Genomic DNA, 19043 nt, shown 5'->3' with positions numbered 1-19043 from the left:
CCTACAGTGAAGAAGTCGGTGTCCGTAGCAGAGCAGGAGTTGTGGAAAAAAAGTTTAGCCTTCTTTGAGAATGGCATTAAGGATTTTGAAACCATTGGGGACAACGCTAACATCTCCTTGCTGCTGTGCAACACTGGCAGACTGATGAGAGTCTGTGCTCAGGCTCACTGTGCAGTCTCTGCCAACCAGAGCAAAGGGGAGTTCTCACCTGAGGAGGCCCTCTACTACAACAAGGTGCCTTTCTTAAGCCACACTGAATACGTATACATTAGTGATCTGCTCACACAAGGAGTAACTGCTGCATATACAGGGTTTCTCTTTTATAATCTTAAAAAATGCAATTTTAAATATGCCTATGGACTGTGTTAATTACAAATCAAGCGAGAAGTAGGCTAATTTTCGCATAAACTTCCATTCAAACCAAGTTATTTTTGCAGCCAGTGGTATCGCCCTCCGGTGGCTATTCAATATATTTCCTCGGCCTATTTTGCTTCAACAGGAACCCAAAAGAGTCATTTTTATGCTCATAATACACTAGTATACACAATACTTGGACCAGAATCTGCTATTAGGCATATATTGGGCATGGGCAGAGGCAATTGGTGGTGACTGTGCTATACTGTGCTCAAAATTAGCTACTATATGCTACCAGTGGAAAAAGTGCTTCCTCGACCTGTCTGACCCCGGTAGACTGTGGAGTAGGAGGCTGTAATCCGGAGACAGAAATCAAGTCGAACAGTGCCGAACTGTAGATAAATTAAAACTATTTAACACTCCTAAAAACGTGGGTTAATCTCCAACAACTACAGAAGTGTGGTGTAAAGTCACTAGTCACTCTCGTTTGTGTGTGTGTGCATCGCGTATAAAAAGATGTCACCGCAGTTTCACTCAGCCGTGCAGTGGTGACTCCGCCCACGTTAAGTAGGTACTTTTTGTAGTGGAGACGCAACCTAATCGTGCCGTGGCGAGGCAAGTAGAGCCTGTGGAAATGCGCCATATGACTCCTAAAGAAGTCTCTTATATCCAGTTTTCTTTTCTTTGACATCCTTCAAATCCTATACAGCACGCACACACGCAAACAGACACAAACACAAATGTAAATGACACCATTGATATTAAAATCCGTCTAGCTGACGTGACCCAGGAAGAACAAATGCCGATAACATGCACTGCCTCTCCTCCGGTCCAACTAGCAGGTTGCATGTAGCTTTTACAAGCAGAAGGAGTGACAGTGGGGGCAGCCAATCACATGTAAGTTAGCGAGAAACCGGCAGCCGATCAGTGAGAGGCGGGACTTATAGCAGAGACCGACATTGAACATTCTGTGTGCCATTATCATTGACTACGGACACACTATGGACAGCGGTTGTATTGATAGTGACTACACAGTAGTGGCTGAATATTGGTAGGGACGTGTCACAAAACAGGGAAATGATTATTGCTGATCAGTATTTTGTCCCACCCTGATGTTATTTTTATTTTATTTAGGCCATAGACTACTACCAGCGGGCTATGAGGTCACTGACGATACGAGAAAACCACCCAGCAGTGTGGGACCGTGTAAACTGGGAGCTGTCAACTACGTATTTCACGCTGGGTACACTCCTGCAGGACTACGCCCCTCTGTCCAGGAAAGCCCAGGAGCCGGTGCCCTTTTATCTTTTAATATTTTTAAACATTTTTAATTTGGGAAATTAGTCAAGTCCTTCATTGTAGTGTTTTTCTCCAGATTCAACGGGAGGTGACTGAGGTGATGATGAAATCCCTAAAATACTGTGACCTCCAGACGGAGTCAGCTCATCAGCCGCTCTATCAGCACAGAGCTGCTGTCATTCACCATCGACTGGCCTCTATGTACAACAGCCGCTTCCGCAATCAGGTGAGAAGTCGTGCTTTTCTTTCTTTGAAATATGTTTTCATACATAAAGTGTATTAATAGTAATTGTGTTTGGATAAACTGGCTTTCAAAATGTTAAAATGCTAGCTTTTCAATGATGTTTAATGCTTACAAAAAGTAGTTTACATTATTTGCAACAACCAAGTGACTGGTGTAGAGTTACTGGTGATGATGGGAAGGGTATTTTTTATTTTTCACAGTATATCACCCAGTAGTGAAGGTCTGTGTCTGTGTTTCTGTCTCTAATTGTGTGACAGGTGGGGAATGAACAATTGAGGAAGCGGCAACGGAGCCTTGCCGAGCTTCACTATAGCAAGGCTGTAAGTCTATTCCTCAGCCTCAAAGATTGTCCCTGTGAACTGCTCGGCACTCTGCTGGAGAGGGTATCCTTTGCTGAGTTTACTATGGAAGGTGAGAGATGTTTCCTCCCCCACTAGGGCTGTAATCAACCAAAGAAATTCTTAGTCGACTGAAGCCCTGAAATATCGATTGAAAATCGGGGGTTTCGCATCTGATATTGCGCATCGGCGCAATATCATAGCCCATGATTTCCGACATTATACTATACTGTCAACTTGTGATATCAGCACAAGGACTGTTGATTATTATTTAGATTAAGCTGAGTGCGTATGTTCAGCTCTGTGCGAGACTGAACCTACCGCTCAGCTTCGTGGCTGAGACGCAAATAGACCATTAAACCCAACATTTAAAACTCTTAAACACAAAAGGCAAGTCCACTTGAGGAAAAATAATATTTATTAAACAAACCAGATCAAGACGAGTGCAGAGGAGAAATAAAATACATAACTGAAAAATAAAACGGGCTCAAAACAAATAGCCTACAAACAGTGGGAACGGCGCAATTAGGAAATAAAACATATAAAAAAATAGAAACTGCCCAAATCCTATAAATAATGTGTATTGGAGTGATTAATCGACCAGTCGACTAGGACTTTACAGCCCTATCTCCCACCGATTTTAACAAAACAAATCAACTGGGATTGGCTCCAGCTCTGCGAAAACCCTTAGCGGGAAAAGCAGCTGAAAATGAATTCATGAATGACACTAACAAAACACCACAAAAATCTTTTAAAATAATATCTCAAAGGAAGAAGTTATTGTTTGTCTTAAGGATGGTTCAGGTTTATGAAATATGGCTGTATGATATACTCACATATGCCGAGAACCAGCTTGACATAGGCAGATATGCTCTCAGTGAAAACATGGGCATGGAGGGGACACAAGAGAAACTGATAATCCTCACATAACAAAAGGCTTATCTAATAAAACTCATGCCAGTTACAGTTAAAACTGCGTGATCTCGGCGTGAGACAGCCTTTTCCAGGAGGAAATTGAAGCCCGAAATGTGTTTCTAATGACTTCACTGCAAGCTAAAAGTCAAAACAGACATTTAAAAACCTTCAGTTTCAATAAATCCAAGCTTAAAATGAAGTACTCTAAATAAATGAATATTATACAGCTTTCAAAATGGATTTTCTCCCTCACAAAAAGAAGAAGATGGCTAAATGTCTCTGTAAGTCAAAAAGGCTGTTGGTAATAAACAGGCCTGAATTGGAGAACATTAAGTGTTTCTGTCCACAGCCTCTTGCAGTAAAGTTTAATATCTTGTGCTTCCACAGGTCAGAGCAGCAGTGCAGCTAAGCTGAAGAGCCTGACTGGAGCTCTACAGATCATGACAGAAACACACTCTGCTTTCCAGCTGATTCACAGTAAGCTTCAGAAGGAAGAAGCAGAGGTAATTTTCAGCGAAGCAGTCGGGTTTACAAACTTCACTGAGCTGTGTTCTGTCACCCTTTTCCTAATCACACACCATCACATCTTTTTCCCCGTCTGTGCCGTAGTTGGGTGAATCAGCACAGTCTCCTGATGGTGCCAGTGCTTCTTCCACCTCAGGCCTGAACCTCCCAGAAGTGATGAAGTTAATCGGTGTGTTTGAGCAAAGTTTCTCCTTCCTGCTGCTGCAGCTCCTCAAAAGGATGACGCAACAGAAGCCAAGGTGAGAAAGAATCCAAAACATTTGCGTCACTTTACAGATCCAGCGTCTAACATTTTGGAGGGTTTTTGAAATGGTGGCATATAGTGAGGTGGTATAAAAGGAGGCTGTATCAAAGTGATGTTGGTAGGTAGTCAAGGTTGTGATATTTACTACACTGTAAAAGGACATAGTTTTTGTTTATGTGAAGGCCACTGTAGTTTCCTGAAAGTTTCACTAATGCTTACAGACTGGAGGTTTAATGCTTGGGTGTGAATATGCAGGTAGAGGTAGGGGCAGCTCTCAGGTTACTAGAGCAGTTTATTGTTGTCTGCTGAAATCTCTGTATAACAAGACTTCATTGGCCGTTGCTTGGAAAGTTGGACATTTGTCAGCTTCCACGATACAAAGCGCACTGGATCCACAAAGTAAATGTGTAGCGTCTTAGTTAAAGCCTCTGTCAGAGTACATGTAGCTGTGTCTATGCTCACTCCAAACACTTGTGTGTATTACAGCAATAAGGATGAGGAGCTGCTGAAAATGTACAAGGACGTGTACACCAAGCTGCTGCGAGCCGACAAAAACAAACCTCTCCTCAGTCGGGTCATGCTCTACATGGAGCTCCTGCAGCAGCTGACCCCACAAACGGGAAGTGAAGACGCAGGTGCACACTCACGGCAGAGTCTCTGAACACACTATGCAGAACACGTCCTCTGATGTTTTTAAAAATAAAATCAAATAAAATGAAATAGTGGACTCACAGTTAGAAGAGTTTACTCACGATGCCCTGCTGCTGACCGAGGGACAGCGGCGGCGGCGGCGTTGGCAGGGCTTTAGCTGTTCAGCTAACCCTAATACGAACGTGGTATTCTGTCGAGATTTCGTTGCTTTTGTCTGATACCAGGCTGGAGTCGCTGGAAGTCTTGGCGTGTCCGCCAATAAACCATTACATCTTGAATCCATCTTTACCACAAGTGCCTTAAACTATTAAATGCCTGACAGCTACTGATATTCTTTCTTTGAGCGGCGAGTGCAAACCTCGCGTGATCTGATGCCAGGTTAAAGGTGAGCGAGAGCTCGTCTTTTTTCTTAAATTTGGCTTAGAAACTATATAAAACTTTAAGCAGCGATACAGATTTTACCTGAGTAATCTCTAATGAATACACAAATATAAAAACAGATTATTATTTTATTTGTTTTAAAGAAATGTTATGGGTTCCCATTGGTTGAACAGTGTTGTAAACCTGGACCTGTGAGGCAACAGTGATACCCACTATTCTGCCGTGTGGCCCTCTCCAGTTATCCATCCATCTTCTACTTCTTTGTCCACTGAGGAGAATGTTTGCTTTAAGAGATATAACTAAATAACTAAATATATAATACACAATATAATAATGTTGAGTTGTTGTTGTTTTTTTTACTTGTCTTTACAGTTTAGTTGGATTTACCTTGTATGTCCTTGTGTTTTAATAATCATAAATATTTGACACTGGAAACTTAATTACAAAACTAAAAACTTAGTTTTATGACCCCCTGCAGTACATGCTGGACCCACCAGGGGGCTGCTGCTCAAACTTCAGGTATCGATGGTGTACAGAGAGGTCCCTTTTTTGTTTGCAGAGTATAAAGAAATTAATTATTTATTAATTATTTTCATTAATTAATTAACAATGGTTCATATTTATTTATACCCAGGCTCACATTTAACTGATAGTTGACAAAGTACATGTTTTCATTTGGTTTAATTGTAGATTTAAAAACCTGTCAGCAGATTGTTTTTTTCTTTCTTTTTTGATGCAGACATGTAAATATGTGTATTGAGGTATGTGTATTGAGTGAACTAATTGCTGAGGTAATTAGTTCACTAATTAGTAAATTGAAACCACAACTGATGAATAAATACATTTTACACAAAATCGTCTTCAGCTTGTGAGCCAGTTCCCATTTAAAAGACCAGACCCCTCTGAGTCGCTGCCCATCCATCTTTGTTCTCACACTAGTGTGTGTGTGTGGGGGATTTCAATGGGATTAATGTCCTCATGACACACACTCGACTGGCTGCCTAGTGAGCCTTTCATTTGGTGTCACTTGTAAGAAGCAGTCTTACGTTCTAAGAATATTTAAAAAAACAATATTTTTAAAAAAAAATATTTGTAAAATTAGTAAAATCTCAGTTTAATTACACACGATTAAAACATGCTCCACATTTCTGCTCTAGTTCCACTTACAGAAGTGGGTTAGGGTTATAATGTAGAATGTGCTCAACTTTTCTAGAAAGACCAACGCGTCTGTGCACTCTACTACTTCCGGTTCATTTTTGTCCCTCAAAATATCGCTGTGGCTCAAATATATCCCGTGATATCAGATGTAATTTATTCAACAAACTAATAAAATAAAATCTATATATTTTTCCTGAATAATGAAGTAATTTCAACGGTTGAAAAGGGAAAACAAGAACATTTTGGAAGCTAAAACCGGAAGTTGTTTGCTGTCGCAGTGTCGCGTGTTTCCTGACAACAACAGACCGAAGGAACGAGTGAGAAGCTGCTGCTGTGTTTTTCTACTTATACAAGTTTTCCGTGTTTAACATAGCGACAACTGCTTACTGTGTGAACGTCACGGGCATTTCTTCCAAGAAGTGTTGTATACTATAAGTACACGTTTTTTTCTCTACGACTCTGCGTTGTTCTGTGGATTACCTAGCATGTCAAGCTAGCGAATCAAAGTCACTAACGTCAATAACTTTGACAAAAGTGAGTGTCGTCCATGAAGTCAACCATGGACAGGTTGAATTGTTGTTAATAAGTGATCGGTGTTTGCTGGACGGCCGTGTGTCCACTATGAGCGAAGCAGCAGCAGGAGCTGGAGACGGCACAGTCAATGTACTGGAGGAAAGTAGTGGTGCTACCTGCTCCGAAAACAACAAATATGTAAGTAACCACGCTGATGGTATGTAAACACGTGTTGTCATTGTATAGAAATGACAATGAAACCACATATATATATATGCCCCTGTTGGCTGCCGTTGTCAGTAAACTTGTGGCAGCAATAATAGTCACCATCCTGAGCCTCTTTTAAATGCAGACTGAACTACTTCAATGTGAAAAAAAGGTTATGACGAGGGATGCACCGTCATAACCGTGACTGACCGATTTTCACATGATTATCAGGCAGAGATATGCGGATTTTATGCCGGTCAAAAACACTTGCGCGCCGCAACAGCGCACGTTGTGACGCGAGCTGGTGCAGATGGAGAGGCTAACGGGTTAGCAGTTAGCAGAGGCTCCGGATAGCAAGTTAGCTCAGAAAGTCGACAGAGAAGAAGTGGGGATTTCCACACGGCAGCTTTATTCTACAGTATTCACATCGACCACACAAAGCCAGGTCTCCACGACAGTACGTTCACTAATCATGTCCACGGAGCAGGAGGCCACCACCTTGTGGCGCTATTCAGTATTGGAGTAACAACACATCTAGACTCTGTTAGTCTTGAAGAATTTATCTGTTAACCTGTTCCATTTCTTTTATACGGAAGAGGATTAGGGCCACAGAGGTAATAAATATTGAGTTCTGACTTCTTATTTCAATCTCAGAATTCTGACAATAAAGTCATAATTTCTGACTTTAAACTCAGAATTCTAAAGTCAGTGAATTTCTAGTGAGCCATATTGTGGCCCGAGGCAGAAGCACATTTTCCCCAGCTGGATACTAAGGTACATTTGTGAAACCATGGATAACATATCCTTAGAAAACCATTACATACTTACCACAGTTAGTGATCTGTGGTCATCCTTAAGATAAGAAAAGAAAATCCTTTATTTGTCCCACATGGGGAAATTTGCAGTTACAGAAGCCAACAATCACAACAAGGTAGAAAAGTATAAATAATGTAAGGAAATAAAAGTGCAAGAAAAAACAATATCAAAATAAGCAATAGCTTATAGTTATATACAGTAAATACAAGTAAACAGTGCACTCAGGGAAGATGGTGTTATAATGTATAGTATTGCACAGGGAATGAGGCAGTTTTTGGTGCGGGTGTGGTCTGCTCGTTGTACAGTCTGACTGCAGCAGGGAGGAAAGACCTCCCTTACTAACACATGATGCTTCATTTTGTTATCATTCAGGACTCTGCTGTATGCTCAGGCAGCTCTGAAATCAAGAGCCGTGCTGTGGTCAAGTACTCTGCTGCCCCTCCTCCTACCAGCTATGCCTTGCTGCAGGAGAAGACAGACCTGAAGCTGCCTCCTGCCAACTGGCTAAGAGAAAACCCCCAGCTGGGCAGTGCAGGCACAACTATATTAGGGTCCAGCAGCAAGAGCAAGCCTTTTTCCAGGTATAACTCAAAATACCATGACTACAACTGATATTCATTGCTCTGATGTCTCTAATCTATGACACAGTTTTGAGACACAGTAATTAAGTTCCATTTCTTCTATTTGTAGTTTTGGGATGGCCTACGACTTCATTGACTGCATTGGCGATGATGTTGACGTGGTGTCAGACTCAGAGGTTGGTGGGGCTGTTGGAAAGCTCACATTTTGTTTTTGAAAAACAAAAACAAACAAAAAAATACCTGATGCAAATGTCTGTTTTCTGCCACATTCAGAACATCAAGAAGCTTTTGAAAATTCCCTTCAGCAAGTCCCACGTCAGCATGGCTGTTCACCGGGTCGGGAGGACGCTGCTGTTGGATGAGCTGGACATTCAAGAGCTCTTCATGAAGTCCTCTCAGGTACAGCAAAGCTTTTTACCCGGACAAGTCAAAGTTGTTCCGTGCTCTTATACAAAGATTGTTGTGCCAGCATTTTAAATGACATCATGGCAGTAAGTGGTCTAAGTGATTCTCCCTGCTGTGTTGGCTTTGTAGACAGGAGATTGGACGTGGCTGAAAGAGTTTTACCAGCGGCTAATTGATCAGAAATGGCAGAGGAAAAAGAAAAGTAAAGAGCACTGGTATCAGCGAGCAATCCTCTCAAAATTCCTCTATTACAGGTGAGTTAATGTGTGGTACACGAATTCTCTAAAACAGCAAGTTGACTGCACCATGCGAGTTTGATTAAACTTTCTGTCCTAGATTGTTTTGGTCATCACTCTGTCAATATTTGTGGTTTCTTGCAGTATAAATGGTAATGGAGCCGAGGAGGCTGTACCAGACAACTCGAATGAGGGGGATGTGAAAAATGGGGCAGAGGAGTGCAGTTATTCCTGGCTTGCCTCCTTCATGAGCACACAGTCAGACGCAGAAGAGTCTGATGCTCCCAAGGAGGTACACAAAAAAATCTTAAGAATATCAGCTAAACCTCTGAAAGATATAATGCTTGAAAATATACAGATTTAATTGCTAAAAACGGATTGAAAAAAAGACAAATCTATGTGTGCGCAACGTGCCTGTTGTTTTGTTTCCGGTCTAGCTAGATCCGGTGTGGTGTGCTTGGCCAAAAAGAATGTTAATCTTGCAATTAAAAAATGGGTTTGCGTTAAAGCCGTTAATAATGCGTTTAACTGACATCACTAGTTAAAAACAAACAAAACAATATTTACTGACAGTATTACTTTGTGAAACATGGAGGAAAGCGTTTCTTTGGTTTGTTTCATGCACTTAAATGACTACAGACGCCACCACGGTTTGTTGCATAATGTTTGTTGATGTTACTTGTTTGACAGGGTTTAAGAAATGACTTTGTGCGAAACATCATGTGGACGTTTGAGGATATCCACATGCTGGTTGGATCCAACATGCCTATTTTCGGAGGTGGTCGCTATCCTGCTGTCAGTCTAAGACTCAGGTTGGAGGTTTAAACAAAAGTTGCTATTGTCCAGGGTTTAAAATACAAATTCATACAGAAAATGATTAATCCTGTCATTTTCACTGCATTGCATGTTCATTATTAACAAGAAACTGCACATCTCAACAAAATATGGCTTGAAAATCTATGTGATGACTCACTATGTTCATGCACAGTTATGATAGATGGAGAACATTGTTGTAGACAGTAATTAATTTGAGATAATCTGAGCAGTGGTGGTGAACTAGAATACAATGGCTTGTTTGTATCAATCTTGTCTCCACATTCTTTCTCTCTGTGTGTTTTTCAGGGACAACAATAAACCAATCAACATTCTGACAGGTATCGACTACTGGCTCGACAATCTAATGTGCAATGTCCCAGAACTGGTCATGTGTTTTCACGTTGATGGCATTGTTCAGGTAAATTACTGCTTGCTTTTTTTCCACCGTTGTTACCGCAGCTTCTTTTACATAGTATAATATTTTTATTGGTAGTGAAAGTGTTTCTCGTTTTCGACAAAACAGGGCCTTTAATGTACAGTGTTTACATTAATAATGGGTTCATACATTTCTTTAACTTAGAAATATGAGATGATAAAGACTGAAGACATCCCTCATTTGGAGAACTCGACATTCTCTACAAAGGTGGTGAAAGACATTGCCCAAAATATCCTCTCCTTTCTCAAGTCGAACTGCACCAAAGAGGGTCACACCTACTGGCTTTTCAAAGGTGGGAGACGAGCCACACATAAATTCTTAAATCTGTACCTGTGCTGTACCTTGTGCATCTGTCTATCGTGGTGTTTTCTAACCGACAGCTAGTGGGAGCGACATTGTGAAGCTTTATGATCTTACTACTCTGTGCGAGGAGGCTGAAGAGGAGAAATGTCAGAATCCCTTCACTCTTCCTGTGGCTGTGTTATTGTACAAGTAAGTGAATACCGCTGTAAAGTAAATACATAAGTTACAAAAGTTAACCCACGTTGAGTCAGTTTTAAGTTCTCTGGTTTTTGCAGAGTGGCAGGCAACTTGATGCTGAAGGGGAGGCAAAACAGGAAGCACTACGGCACAATCCGAACACTACTCTTAAACTGCGTCAAGCTCCTGGATCAGGAGCGGCATCCCCAGGTAAGCAGAAATCCTTAGTAACAGTTAAAGACATCTCCACATTTTACATGCTGTATGTCTGAAGAGAGCTGCTGCAAACGCACTCCAGTCACATGGACATGTCTATGGTTCCTTTCATTCTCTAAAATGGGGTCTTACATGAGTAGATGATAACATTTAAGCCCCTTAAGTAAACTTAAGTAAACTTAGGACACATAGCCTTTATGAGATATCATTGATTGGACCTGCCTCCCTCTTTCATCTGTCTGTTCAGATCATTGCCTCAGCCCACTATATGCTATCAGAGCTGTTCCAGCTTGATCAGGCTCCGGAGGATTCTAAGGATGAAGGGGAGTCGCTCCGGGCCGGGGGCTCAGAGGACAGCTACAGCGATGAAGACAGAGAGGAAGATGAGGAGGAGGAGGAGCTGACGGAGGACAGGGACGACAACGACTCCTTCAGCAGCTGCTCCAGCCCACAGGACGATAATAAAGCTGTGGCAATTATCCGCTCTGTCGGGGAGCTGTCGGTCCCGGAGATATACAGATCTACTCACCAGATCAGAGTGGGTGTGAAGTTTAGTGTTAAATGGATTGTGTAAAATTGTTGTTGTTTTTAAAAACAAAACAAAAAACTAATCTTTCCATTTTTGTCTATCTGCAGCCAAGTGATACTTTACCCATTTCTCAAGACAAGGAGGAAAAATGTAGACACGTCCTGAGCTATGTACTAAAGGTGAGTCAATGATTGATGCTTATGTTTACTGCACATACACTGTCTATAATGTGCTACCTATCAAATGATGACTGTATCACCCACATCACAGGGCCTTAAGGCAGTGGACAGCAGCGTTAAGCAGGAGAGTGATCTTCCAGCCGCAGACCCTAACACACCAATCCCCCTCAAGTATGAGGACAGAGATGCTATTGGAGCCTGTGCATCCGAAAAAGGCATCTCTCTTCTGCTTGAAAGAGGTCAGCTATTGTTATATCTCATAATAGAACTGCTACTTAATGCTACTGTTGCTGTATAAGTGTTTTGCATCTTTCTCTGTCACCAGCGGGGCCCATGCAGGTGGACCAGAAGCATCCAACACGCTCAGGGATGATCCCAGGCTCCTGGCAGCACCACATGAAGCTACAGCTTTTCCTCAAAGCCTCCAAGGCCTACTATGTCCTGTCTGATGCGGCCTCTAATTTGCTGAAGTATGGACAAGCTTTGCGTTACATAAAGCTCTCTCTGCAGTGCTATGGTAAGGTTATCCAACTTTTGAAAGTAAATGTGATAAGATGCTACTATTACATCGCTGGTTTGAGGAATTTAGAAGTTTACTAAACTTAATTCAACTTCTATCAAGCAGCTTAATCTGTAAACATTTCATTTTTGTTTCCACTATACCCACATTCTCTTCTTTCAGATGCCTATTGCTCTGTGAGCAGTGCACCACAGCCACAGGTGCTACACTTTCACAGCCAGTGTCTGTCTCTGTGTGGAGACATCCAGCTGATGTTGGCCCAGAACGCCAGCAACAGAGCGGCTTACCTGGAGGAATACAGCTACCAGACCAAAGAGGACCAGGAGATCCTTCACAGCCTGCACAGAGAAAGCAGCTGCCAGGGTCAGTCACTAAAAACCTAAGGGCCATTTACATGCAGCATTTTGTTGTGTTGGTTTCCATGTAGCTGTTTCATTCTTCAACTGTTGAAACTTAAACATTGTCTTTGTTACTCTCCTGATCAGTTAATCACGTCTATTTCTGGTGCTCTTGAAATGGATGTACCAACATTATTGCGATACTGTCACGTTTGTGGTCTTTTCCATTTGTTTTAGAATTACCAATTATTTATAATCCTTTTTACACTTTCCATCCAGCCTTCAACATGGCAACAGACCTAGCCATGGACCCCGAGTATCAGCTGTTTGTTAGCAGTAAGTGCTACGAGGCGGCGTACGAACTGCTGGTCTCCAAGGCGTTGAAAGGTCACGAGTCGGATCAGCTGGCTCAGGTGCTCAAACGACTGGGAAACATTCGCAACGAGATGGGAGTGTACTATATGAACCAGGCAGTGGCCATGCAGGCTGAGAAAGAAGGTATGACTTATTGTAAGTCGCTTTGGATAAAAGTGTCTGCTAAATGACATGTAATGTAATGTAATGTAATGTTGGTTAACATTTGCAACACCCTAACAGTTGTAGAATGACACTGAACAGAACTCTATTGGCCTTAACCAACCCTGTTCTACTCGCCCTACAGTGAAGAAGTCGGTGTCCGTAGCAGAGCAGGAGTTGTGGAAAAAAAGTTTTGCCTTCTTCGACAATGGCATACGGGATTTTGAAGCCATTGGGGACAACACCAACACCTCCTTGCTGCTGTGCAACACTGGCAGACTGATGAGAGTCTGTGCTCAGGCTCACTGTGCAGTCTCTGCCAACCAGAGCAGAGGGGAGTTCTCACCTGAGGAGGCCCTCTACTACAACAAGGTGCCTTTCTTAAGCCACACTGAATACATATACACTGCCTGGCCAAAAAAAAGTCCCACCTGGATTTAACTAAGCAAATAGGTAAGGGGTTGCTGCAGTTGGTCAGGTCTAGGTTCAGCAACATTATGTGCCCAAAGAATGAGGTCAGCTGACTACCTGAATATAATGAATGACCACATTATTCCATCAATGCATTTTTTTCTTCCCTGATGACATGGGCATTTTCCAAGATGACAATGCCAGGATTCATCAGGCTCAAATTGTGAAAGAGTGGATCAGGTAGCATGAGACATCAATTTCACACATGGATTGGGCACCACAGAGTCCAGACCTTAACCTCATTGAGAATCTTTGGGATGTGCTGGTGATGGCAATAGATCTTGGTAAAAAATTAAAGGAAACAATGCCACAGTGAATGAGTGCCGTAATCAAAGCTAAAGGTGGTCCAACGATGTGACCCTTTTTTGTGGCAAGTTTTTTTTTTTGGTCAGGCAGTGTACATTAGTGATCTGCTGCTTTTGTGTTGTTCACACTAGGAGTAACTGCTGGATATACAGGGTTTGTCTTCTAAAATCTTAAAAAGATACAATATTAAATATGCCTATGGACTCAACAACATGCCCAACTGAGACCATGAGACCATTGTGTTTAATTAAGTTACAAATCAAGTGATAAATAGGTTAATTTTGTTATTTTTTGCAGCCAGCGGTATCGCCCTCCGGTGGCTATTCAATATTTCCATGGCCTATTTTGCTTCAACAGGAACCCAAAAGAGTACCTTTTTTATGCTTACAATACACAAGTATACACAATACTTGGACCAGATTCTGCTATAAGGCATATATTGGGCATGGGCAGAGGCAATTGGTGGTGATGGCAAGCCCTTTGGAAGTTGAACCAAGTGCATGTGTCTATACTGGGCTCAAAATAAGCTACTATATGCTACCAGTGGAAAAAGTGCTTCCTCGACCTGTCTGACCCCGGCCACAAAGCGACTGTCCATGACTGTCCATGACAATCATTAACCCCTGTATTTAAAAAAATTATGTCTCACAAAACAGGGAAATGATTATTGCTGATCAGTATTTTGTCCCACCCTAATGTTATTTTTATTTTATTTAGGCCATAGACTACTACCAGCGGGCTATGAGGTCACTGGCGATACGAGAAAACCACCCAGCAGTGTGGGACCGTGTAAACTGGGAGCTGTCAACTACGTATTTCACGCTGGGTACACTCCTGCAGGACTACGCCCCTCTGTCCAGGAAAGCCCAGGAGCAGGTGCCCTTTTATCTTTTAATATTTTTTAACATTTTTAATTTGGAAAATTAGTCAAGTCATTCAATGTAGTGGTTTTTCCCAGATTGAACGGGAGGTGACTGAGGTGATGATGAAATCCCTAAAATACTGTGACCTCCAGACGGAGTCGGCTCGTCAGCCGCTCTATCAGCACAGAGCTGCTGTCATTCACCATCGACTGGCCTCTATGTACCACAGCTGCTTCCGCAACCAGGTGAGAAGTTGTGATTTTCTTTCTTTGAAATATGTTTTTATACATAAAGTGTATTAATAGTAATTGTGCTTGGATAAACTGGCTGATGTTTAATGCTTACAAAAAGTAGTTTACATTGTTTGCAACAACCAAGTGGACTGGTGTAGTTACTGGGGATAATGGGAAGGGTACTTTTTTTTTGTTTTTCACAGTATATCACCCAGTAGTGAAGGTCTGTGTCTGTGTTTCTGGCTCTAATTGTGTGACAGGTGGGGAATGAACACTTGAGGAAGCAGCACCGGAGCCTTGCAGAGCTTCACTATAGCAAGGCTGTAAGTCTATTCCTCAGCCTCAAAGATTATCCCTGTGAACTGCTCGGCACTCTGCTGGAGAGGGTGTCCTTTGCTGAGTTTACTATGGCAGGTGAGAGATGTTTCCTCCCCTACCGATTTTAACAAAACAAATCAACTGGGATTGGCTCCAGCTCCGCGAAAACCCTTAACAGGAAAAGCAGCTGAAAATGAATTTATGACTGACTAAAAAACACTAAAAAATCTTTTAAAATAATATCTCAAAGGAAGAAATTATCGTTTGTCTTATGGATGGTTCAGGTTTATGAAATATGGCTGTATGATATACTCACATATGCTGGGAAACCAGCTTGACATAGGCAGATATGCTCTCAGTGAAAACATGGGCATGGAGGGGACACAAGAAAAACTGATAATCCTCACATAACAAAAGGCTTATCTAATAAAACCCATGCCAGTTACAGTTAAAACTGCGTGATCTCGGCGTGAGACAGCCTTTTCCAGGAGGAAATTGAAGCCCGAAATGTGTTTCTAATGACTTCACTGCAAGCTGAAAGTCAAAACAGACATTTAAAAACCTTCAGTTTCAATAAATCCAAGCTTAAAATGAAATACTCTAAATAAATGAATACAATACAGCTTTCAAAATGGATTTTCTCCCTCACAAAAAGAAGAAGATGACTAAATGTCTCTGTAAGTCAAAAAGGCTGTTGGTAATAAACAGGCCTGAATTGGAGAACATTAAGTGTTTCTGTCCACAGCCTCTTGCAGTTAAGTTTAATATCTTGTGCTTCCACAGGTCAGAGCAGCAGTGCAGCTAAGCTGAAGAGCCTGACTGGAGCTCTACAGATCATGACAGAAACACACTCTGCTTTCCAGCTGATTCACAGTAAGCTTCAGAAGGAAGAAGCAGAGGTAATTTTCAGCGAAGCAGTCGGGTTTACAAACTTCACTGAGCTGTGTTCTGTCACCCTTTTCCTAATCACACACCATCACATCTTTTTCCCCGTCTGTGCCGTAGTTGGGTGAATCAGCACAGTCTCCTGATGTGGCCAGTGCTTCTTCCACCTCAGGCCTGAACCTCCCAGAAGTGATGAAGTTAATCGGTGTGTTTGAGCAAAGTTTCTCCTTCCTGCTGCTGCAGCTCCTCAAAAGGATGGCGATGACAAAACAGAAGCCAAGGTGAGAAAGAATCCATATTCTTATGTATGTGTGTGTGTGTGTGTGTGTGTGTATATGTATATATATATATATATATATATATACATACATACATATATATACACACACATATATGTGTATGTGTATATATGTATGTATATGTATGTATGTATGTATGTATATATACACACACATATATATATATATATATGTGTTTTTTGAAATGGTGGCATATAGTGAGGTGGTATAAAAGGAGGCTGTATCAAAGTGATGTTGGTAGGTAGTCAAGGTTGTGATATTTACTACACTGTAAAAGGACATTGTTTTTGTTTATGTGAAGGCCACTGTAGTTTCCTGAAAGTTTCACTAATGCTTACAGACTGGAGGTTTAATGCTTGGGTGTGAATATGCAGGTAGCGGTAGGGGCAGCTCTCACGTTACTAGAGCAGTTTATTGTTGTCTGCTGGAATCTCTGTATAACAAGACTTCATTGGGCGTTGCTTGGAAAGTTGTCAGCCTCCACAATACAAAGCGCACTGGATCCACAAAGTAAATGTGTAGCGTCTTAATTAAAGCCTCTGTCAGAGTACATGTAGCTGTGTCTATGCTCACTCCAAACACTTGTGTTTATTACAGCAATAAGGATGAGGAGCTGCTGAAAATGTACAAGGACGTGTACACCAAGCTGCTGCGAGCCGACAAAAACAAACCTCTCCTCAGTCGGGTCATGCTCTACATGGAGCTCCTGCAGCAGCTGACCCCACAAACGGGAAGTGAAGACGCAGGTGCACATTCATGATGAAGAATGAACATGAACAATGACGAGGAAAACGCTCAATACTGTGACCCTGCTCTCTGCACCTTGCTGGACATCCAAACAAGTGTCTTTGCACAAAACAAAACCCCACAACAAACACCGACATCTGTATTAACAGGCACATCCTCAGGGAACACTGACAAAAAGAAAATTTCACCTTCTGCGCCTTTAAAGAAAATCATCTTTTTCTAACGTGTGCCTCACAGATTTTCAGTTGTACAATTTTGTTTGTAAATTTAAAATGCGTAATTTAATTTTCTGTTTGTTTTTGGCAATTCTGAGTCTAATTAAAAGCTCCCCTGTGTAGTGATTAATTATACAATTGTTGACTTTGTGATGAGCTCAAATGTGTGTATTTCCAGAAAAAAACATTGTGCAATAGTTTTAGCAATAGCTGCCACAATTGGTCGCTTAGTCACGATTACGTCAACTATCAAATTAGTCGCCGACAAATTAAATAATCGACGTTGGCTTAAGCGGTTCAGTGCTTCATGGACAGGATGACTTTAGCTGGACAGCTGGTGGTCGTATGACCAGTAGGAGTACAGTAGCAGCTGGAGACAAATAAGTACAAATAAACCACATTGCTATGCTCCTGTTGGCTCAAAATACTTTTTCTACAACTGCTATTCATTGCTCCATTGAGATACAATGTTGACTTATGTAACGATATTGTTGCACCATGACCAAGTATTTTTAATTTGGTCATTTAATTTATCATTTGGCAAAGTCTTTAAACCCTCACTTTAGGCAATGAGTGCTGCGTTAAATTTACAACACATTGTCAGTGCTTTTTTCAAGTGACTACTTTTAAAACATATTGGGTTTGTTATGTTCTCACTCTTGTGTTTCTGCCTTCATGTCATCTATCTAAACATCAATCTCAAATCTTTGGATTAGCAGGAATTTTATTATTGCCAGTTTATTAGAAACTTAGCCAGTGTTAGACTGATTAATTGGTATGGTAACTGCAATTGTTGGCACTGTTGAACTGAATTACATTACACTAACAGTTATTTTTAATTCTAATAATCTATCAATCACATTTAAAGAAGAGTCAATTCAATATTATAAACACCTGTCATTAGTCAGTCAAAGTTTGTATTAGAGGTTGAAAGCATCATGGTCTCTGCTCTGCTCAATTATGAAAACTGGCTGGGCAGATGGTGTCCGTTGATGGTCAGATCCCACTCATTAAGACCGATTAGTTCTCCTGAGTCGATAAATTTTCGGTAAAAAAATAAAAACCACAAAGTATAACAGAAGTAGTACATAAGTATTCACAGTCTTCGCTCAATACTTTGTTGACAATTCCTTGGACTACATGGATTGGCTCATGCACAGTCAACTATGGGACCTAATATAGACAGGTGTGTGCCTTCCTAAATCATATCTAATCAACTGAATTTGCTACTGGATGAATCCAAGTTCAATTCTGTGTCAAAGCAAAGGCTGTGAATATTTGTTTTTGTTATTCTGAGCATGAAAAGGGAGTCGCTCCAGGTCGGTGGCTCAGAGGACAGCTACAGCGATTAAGACAGAGAGGAAGATGAGGAGGAGCTCTGTCACAATAAAGGAGTCACATCCTGTATAATATATCACAAATGGACATTTTTTGATCCTGCATGGGTCTTTAAACATGTGGGTGTGTCACCAGCGGGGCCCATGCAGGTGGACTAGAAGCATCTGACACACTCGGAGATGATTCCCAACTCCAGCACCACATGAAGCTACAGCTTTTCCTCAAAGCCTCCAAGGCCTGTCTGATGCAGCCAGTAACCTGCTGAAGTACGGGCGAGCTCTCTCTTCGTTTTCCGCTTCTCTTTTTGAATGCTTTTCTTCCAGATGCCTGTTGCTCTGTGAGCGTTGCACTACACCCACAAGTGCTGCAGTTTCACAGCCAGTTTCTGTCTCTGTGTGGAGACATCCAGCTGATATTGGCTCAGAACGCCAGCAACAGAGTGACTTTCAATGGTGACACATTACACGTGGG

The 19043-nt window shown here is 41.6% G+C and overlaps 1 protein-coding gene across 1 annotated transcript; it reads left to right on the top strand.

The window, feature by feature from the left end:
• Positions 1 to 6390: 6390 nt before the first annotated feature.
• On the top strand, positions 6391 to 17643 carry edrf1 (erythroid differentiation regulatory factor 1). Its single transcript, XM_044046265.1, has 24 exons — positions 6391 to 6820; positions 8018 to 8226; positions 8336 to 8402; positions 8500 to 8625; positions 8761 to 8885; positions 9012 to 9159; positions 9558 to 9679; positions 9990 to 10101; positions 10264 to 10411; positions 10500 to 10611; positions 10698 to 10809; positions 11063 to 11353; positions 11452 to 11523; positions 11615 to 11762; positions 11849 to 12040; positions 12206 to 12406; positions 12661 to 12879; positions 13043 to 13269; positions 14392 to 14550; positions 14633 to 14782; positions 15031 to 15184; positions 15872 to 15987; positions 16094 to 16254; positions 16870 to 17643. Exons 1-24 carry the CDS (start codon positions 6731 to 6733, stop codon positions 17030 to 17032), a joined length of 3624 nt encoding a protein of 1207 aa, XP_043902200.1. The 5' UTR covers positions 6391 to 6730; the 3' UTR covers positions 17033 to 17643.
• The last annotated feature ends 1400 nt before the right edge of the window (positions 17644 to 19043 follow it).

The sequence above is a fragment of the Solea senegalensis genome, linkage group LG15, assembly GCF_019176455.1.
Source record: "Solea senegalensis isolate Sse05_10M linkage group LG15, IFAPA_SoseM_1, whole genome shotgun sequence".
NCBI classification, from domain to species: Eukaryota; Metazoa; Chordata; class Actinopteri; order Pleuronectiformes; family Soleidae; genus Solea; species Solea senegalensis.
The sequence above is the reverse complement of the archived record's forward strand: the minus strand, read 5'-3'. Positions and strand labels throughout refer to the sequence as shown.

Excerpts from the sequence above, each read along its gene's own strand:
- edrf1 (XM_044046265.1), top strand. The coding sequence starts at position 6,731 with ATGAGCGAAGCAGCAGCAGGAGCTGGAGACGGCACAGTCAATGTACTG. Across the intron at positions 8,227-8,335 it reads AAGAGCAAGCCTTTTTCCAG|TTTTGGGATGGCCTACGACT; the intron begins GTATAACTCAAA and ends TTCTATTTGTAG. Across the intron at positions 11,763-11,848 it reads CTCTCTTCTGCTTGAAAGAG|CGGGGCCCATGCAGGTGGAC; the intron begins GTCAGCTATTGT and ends CTCTGTCACCAG.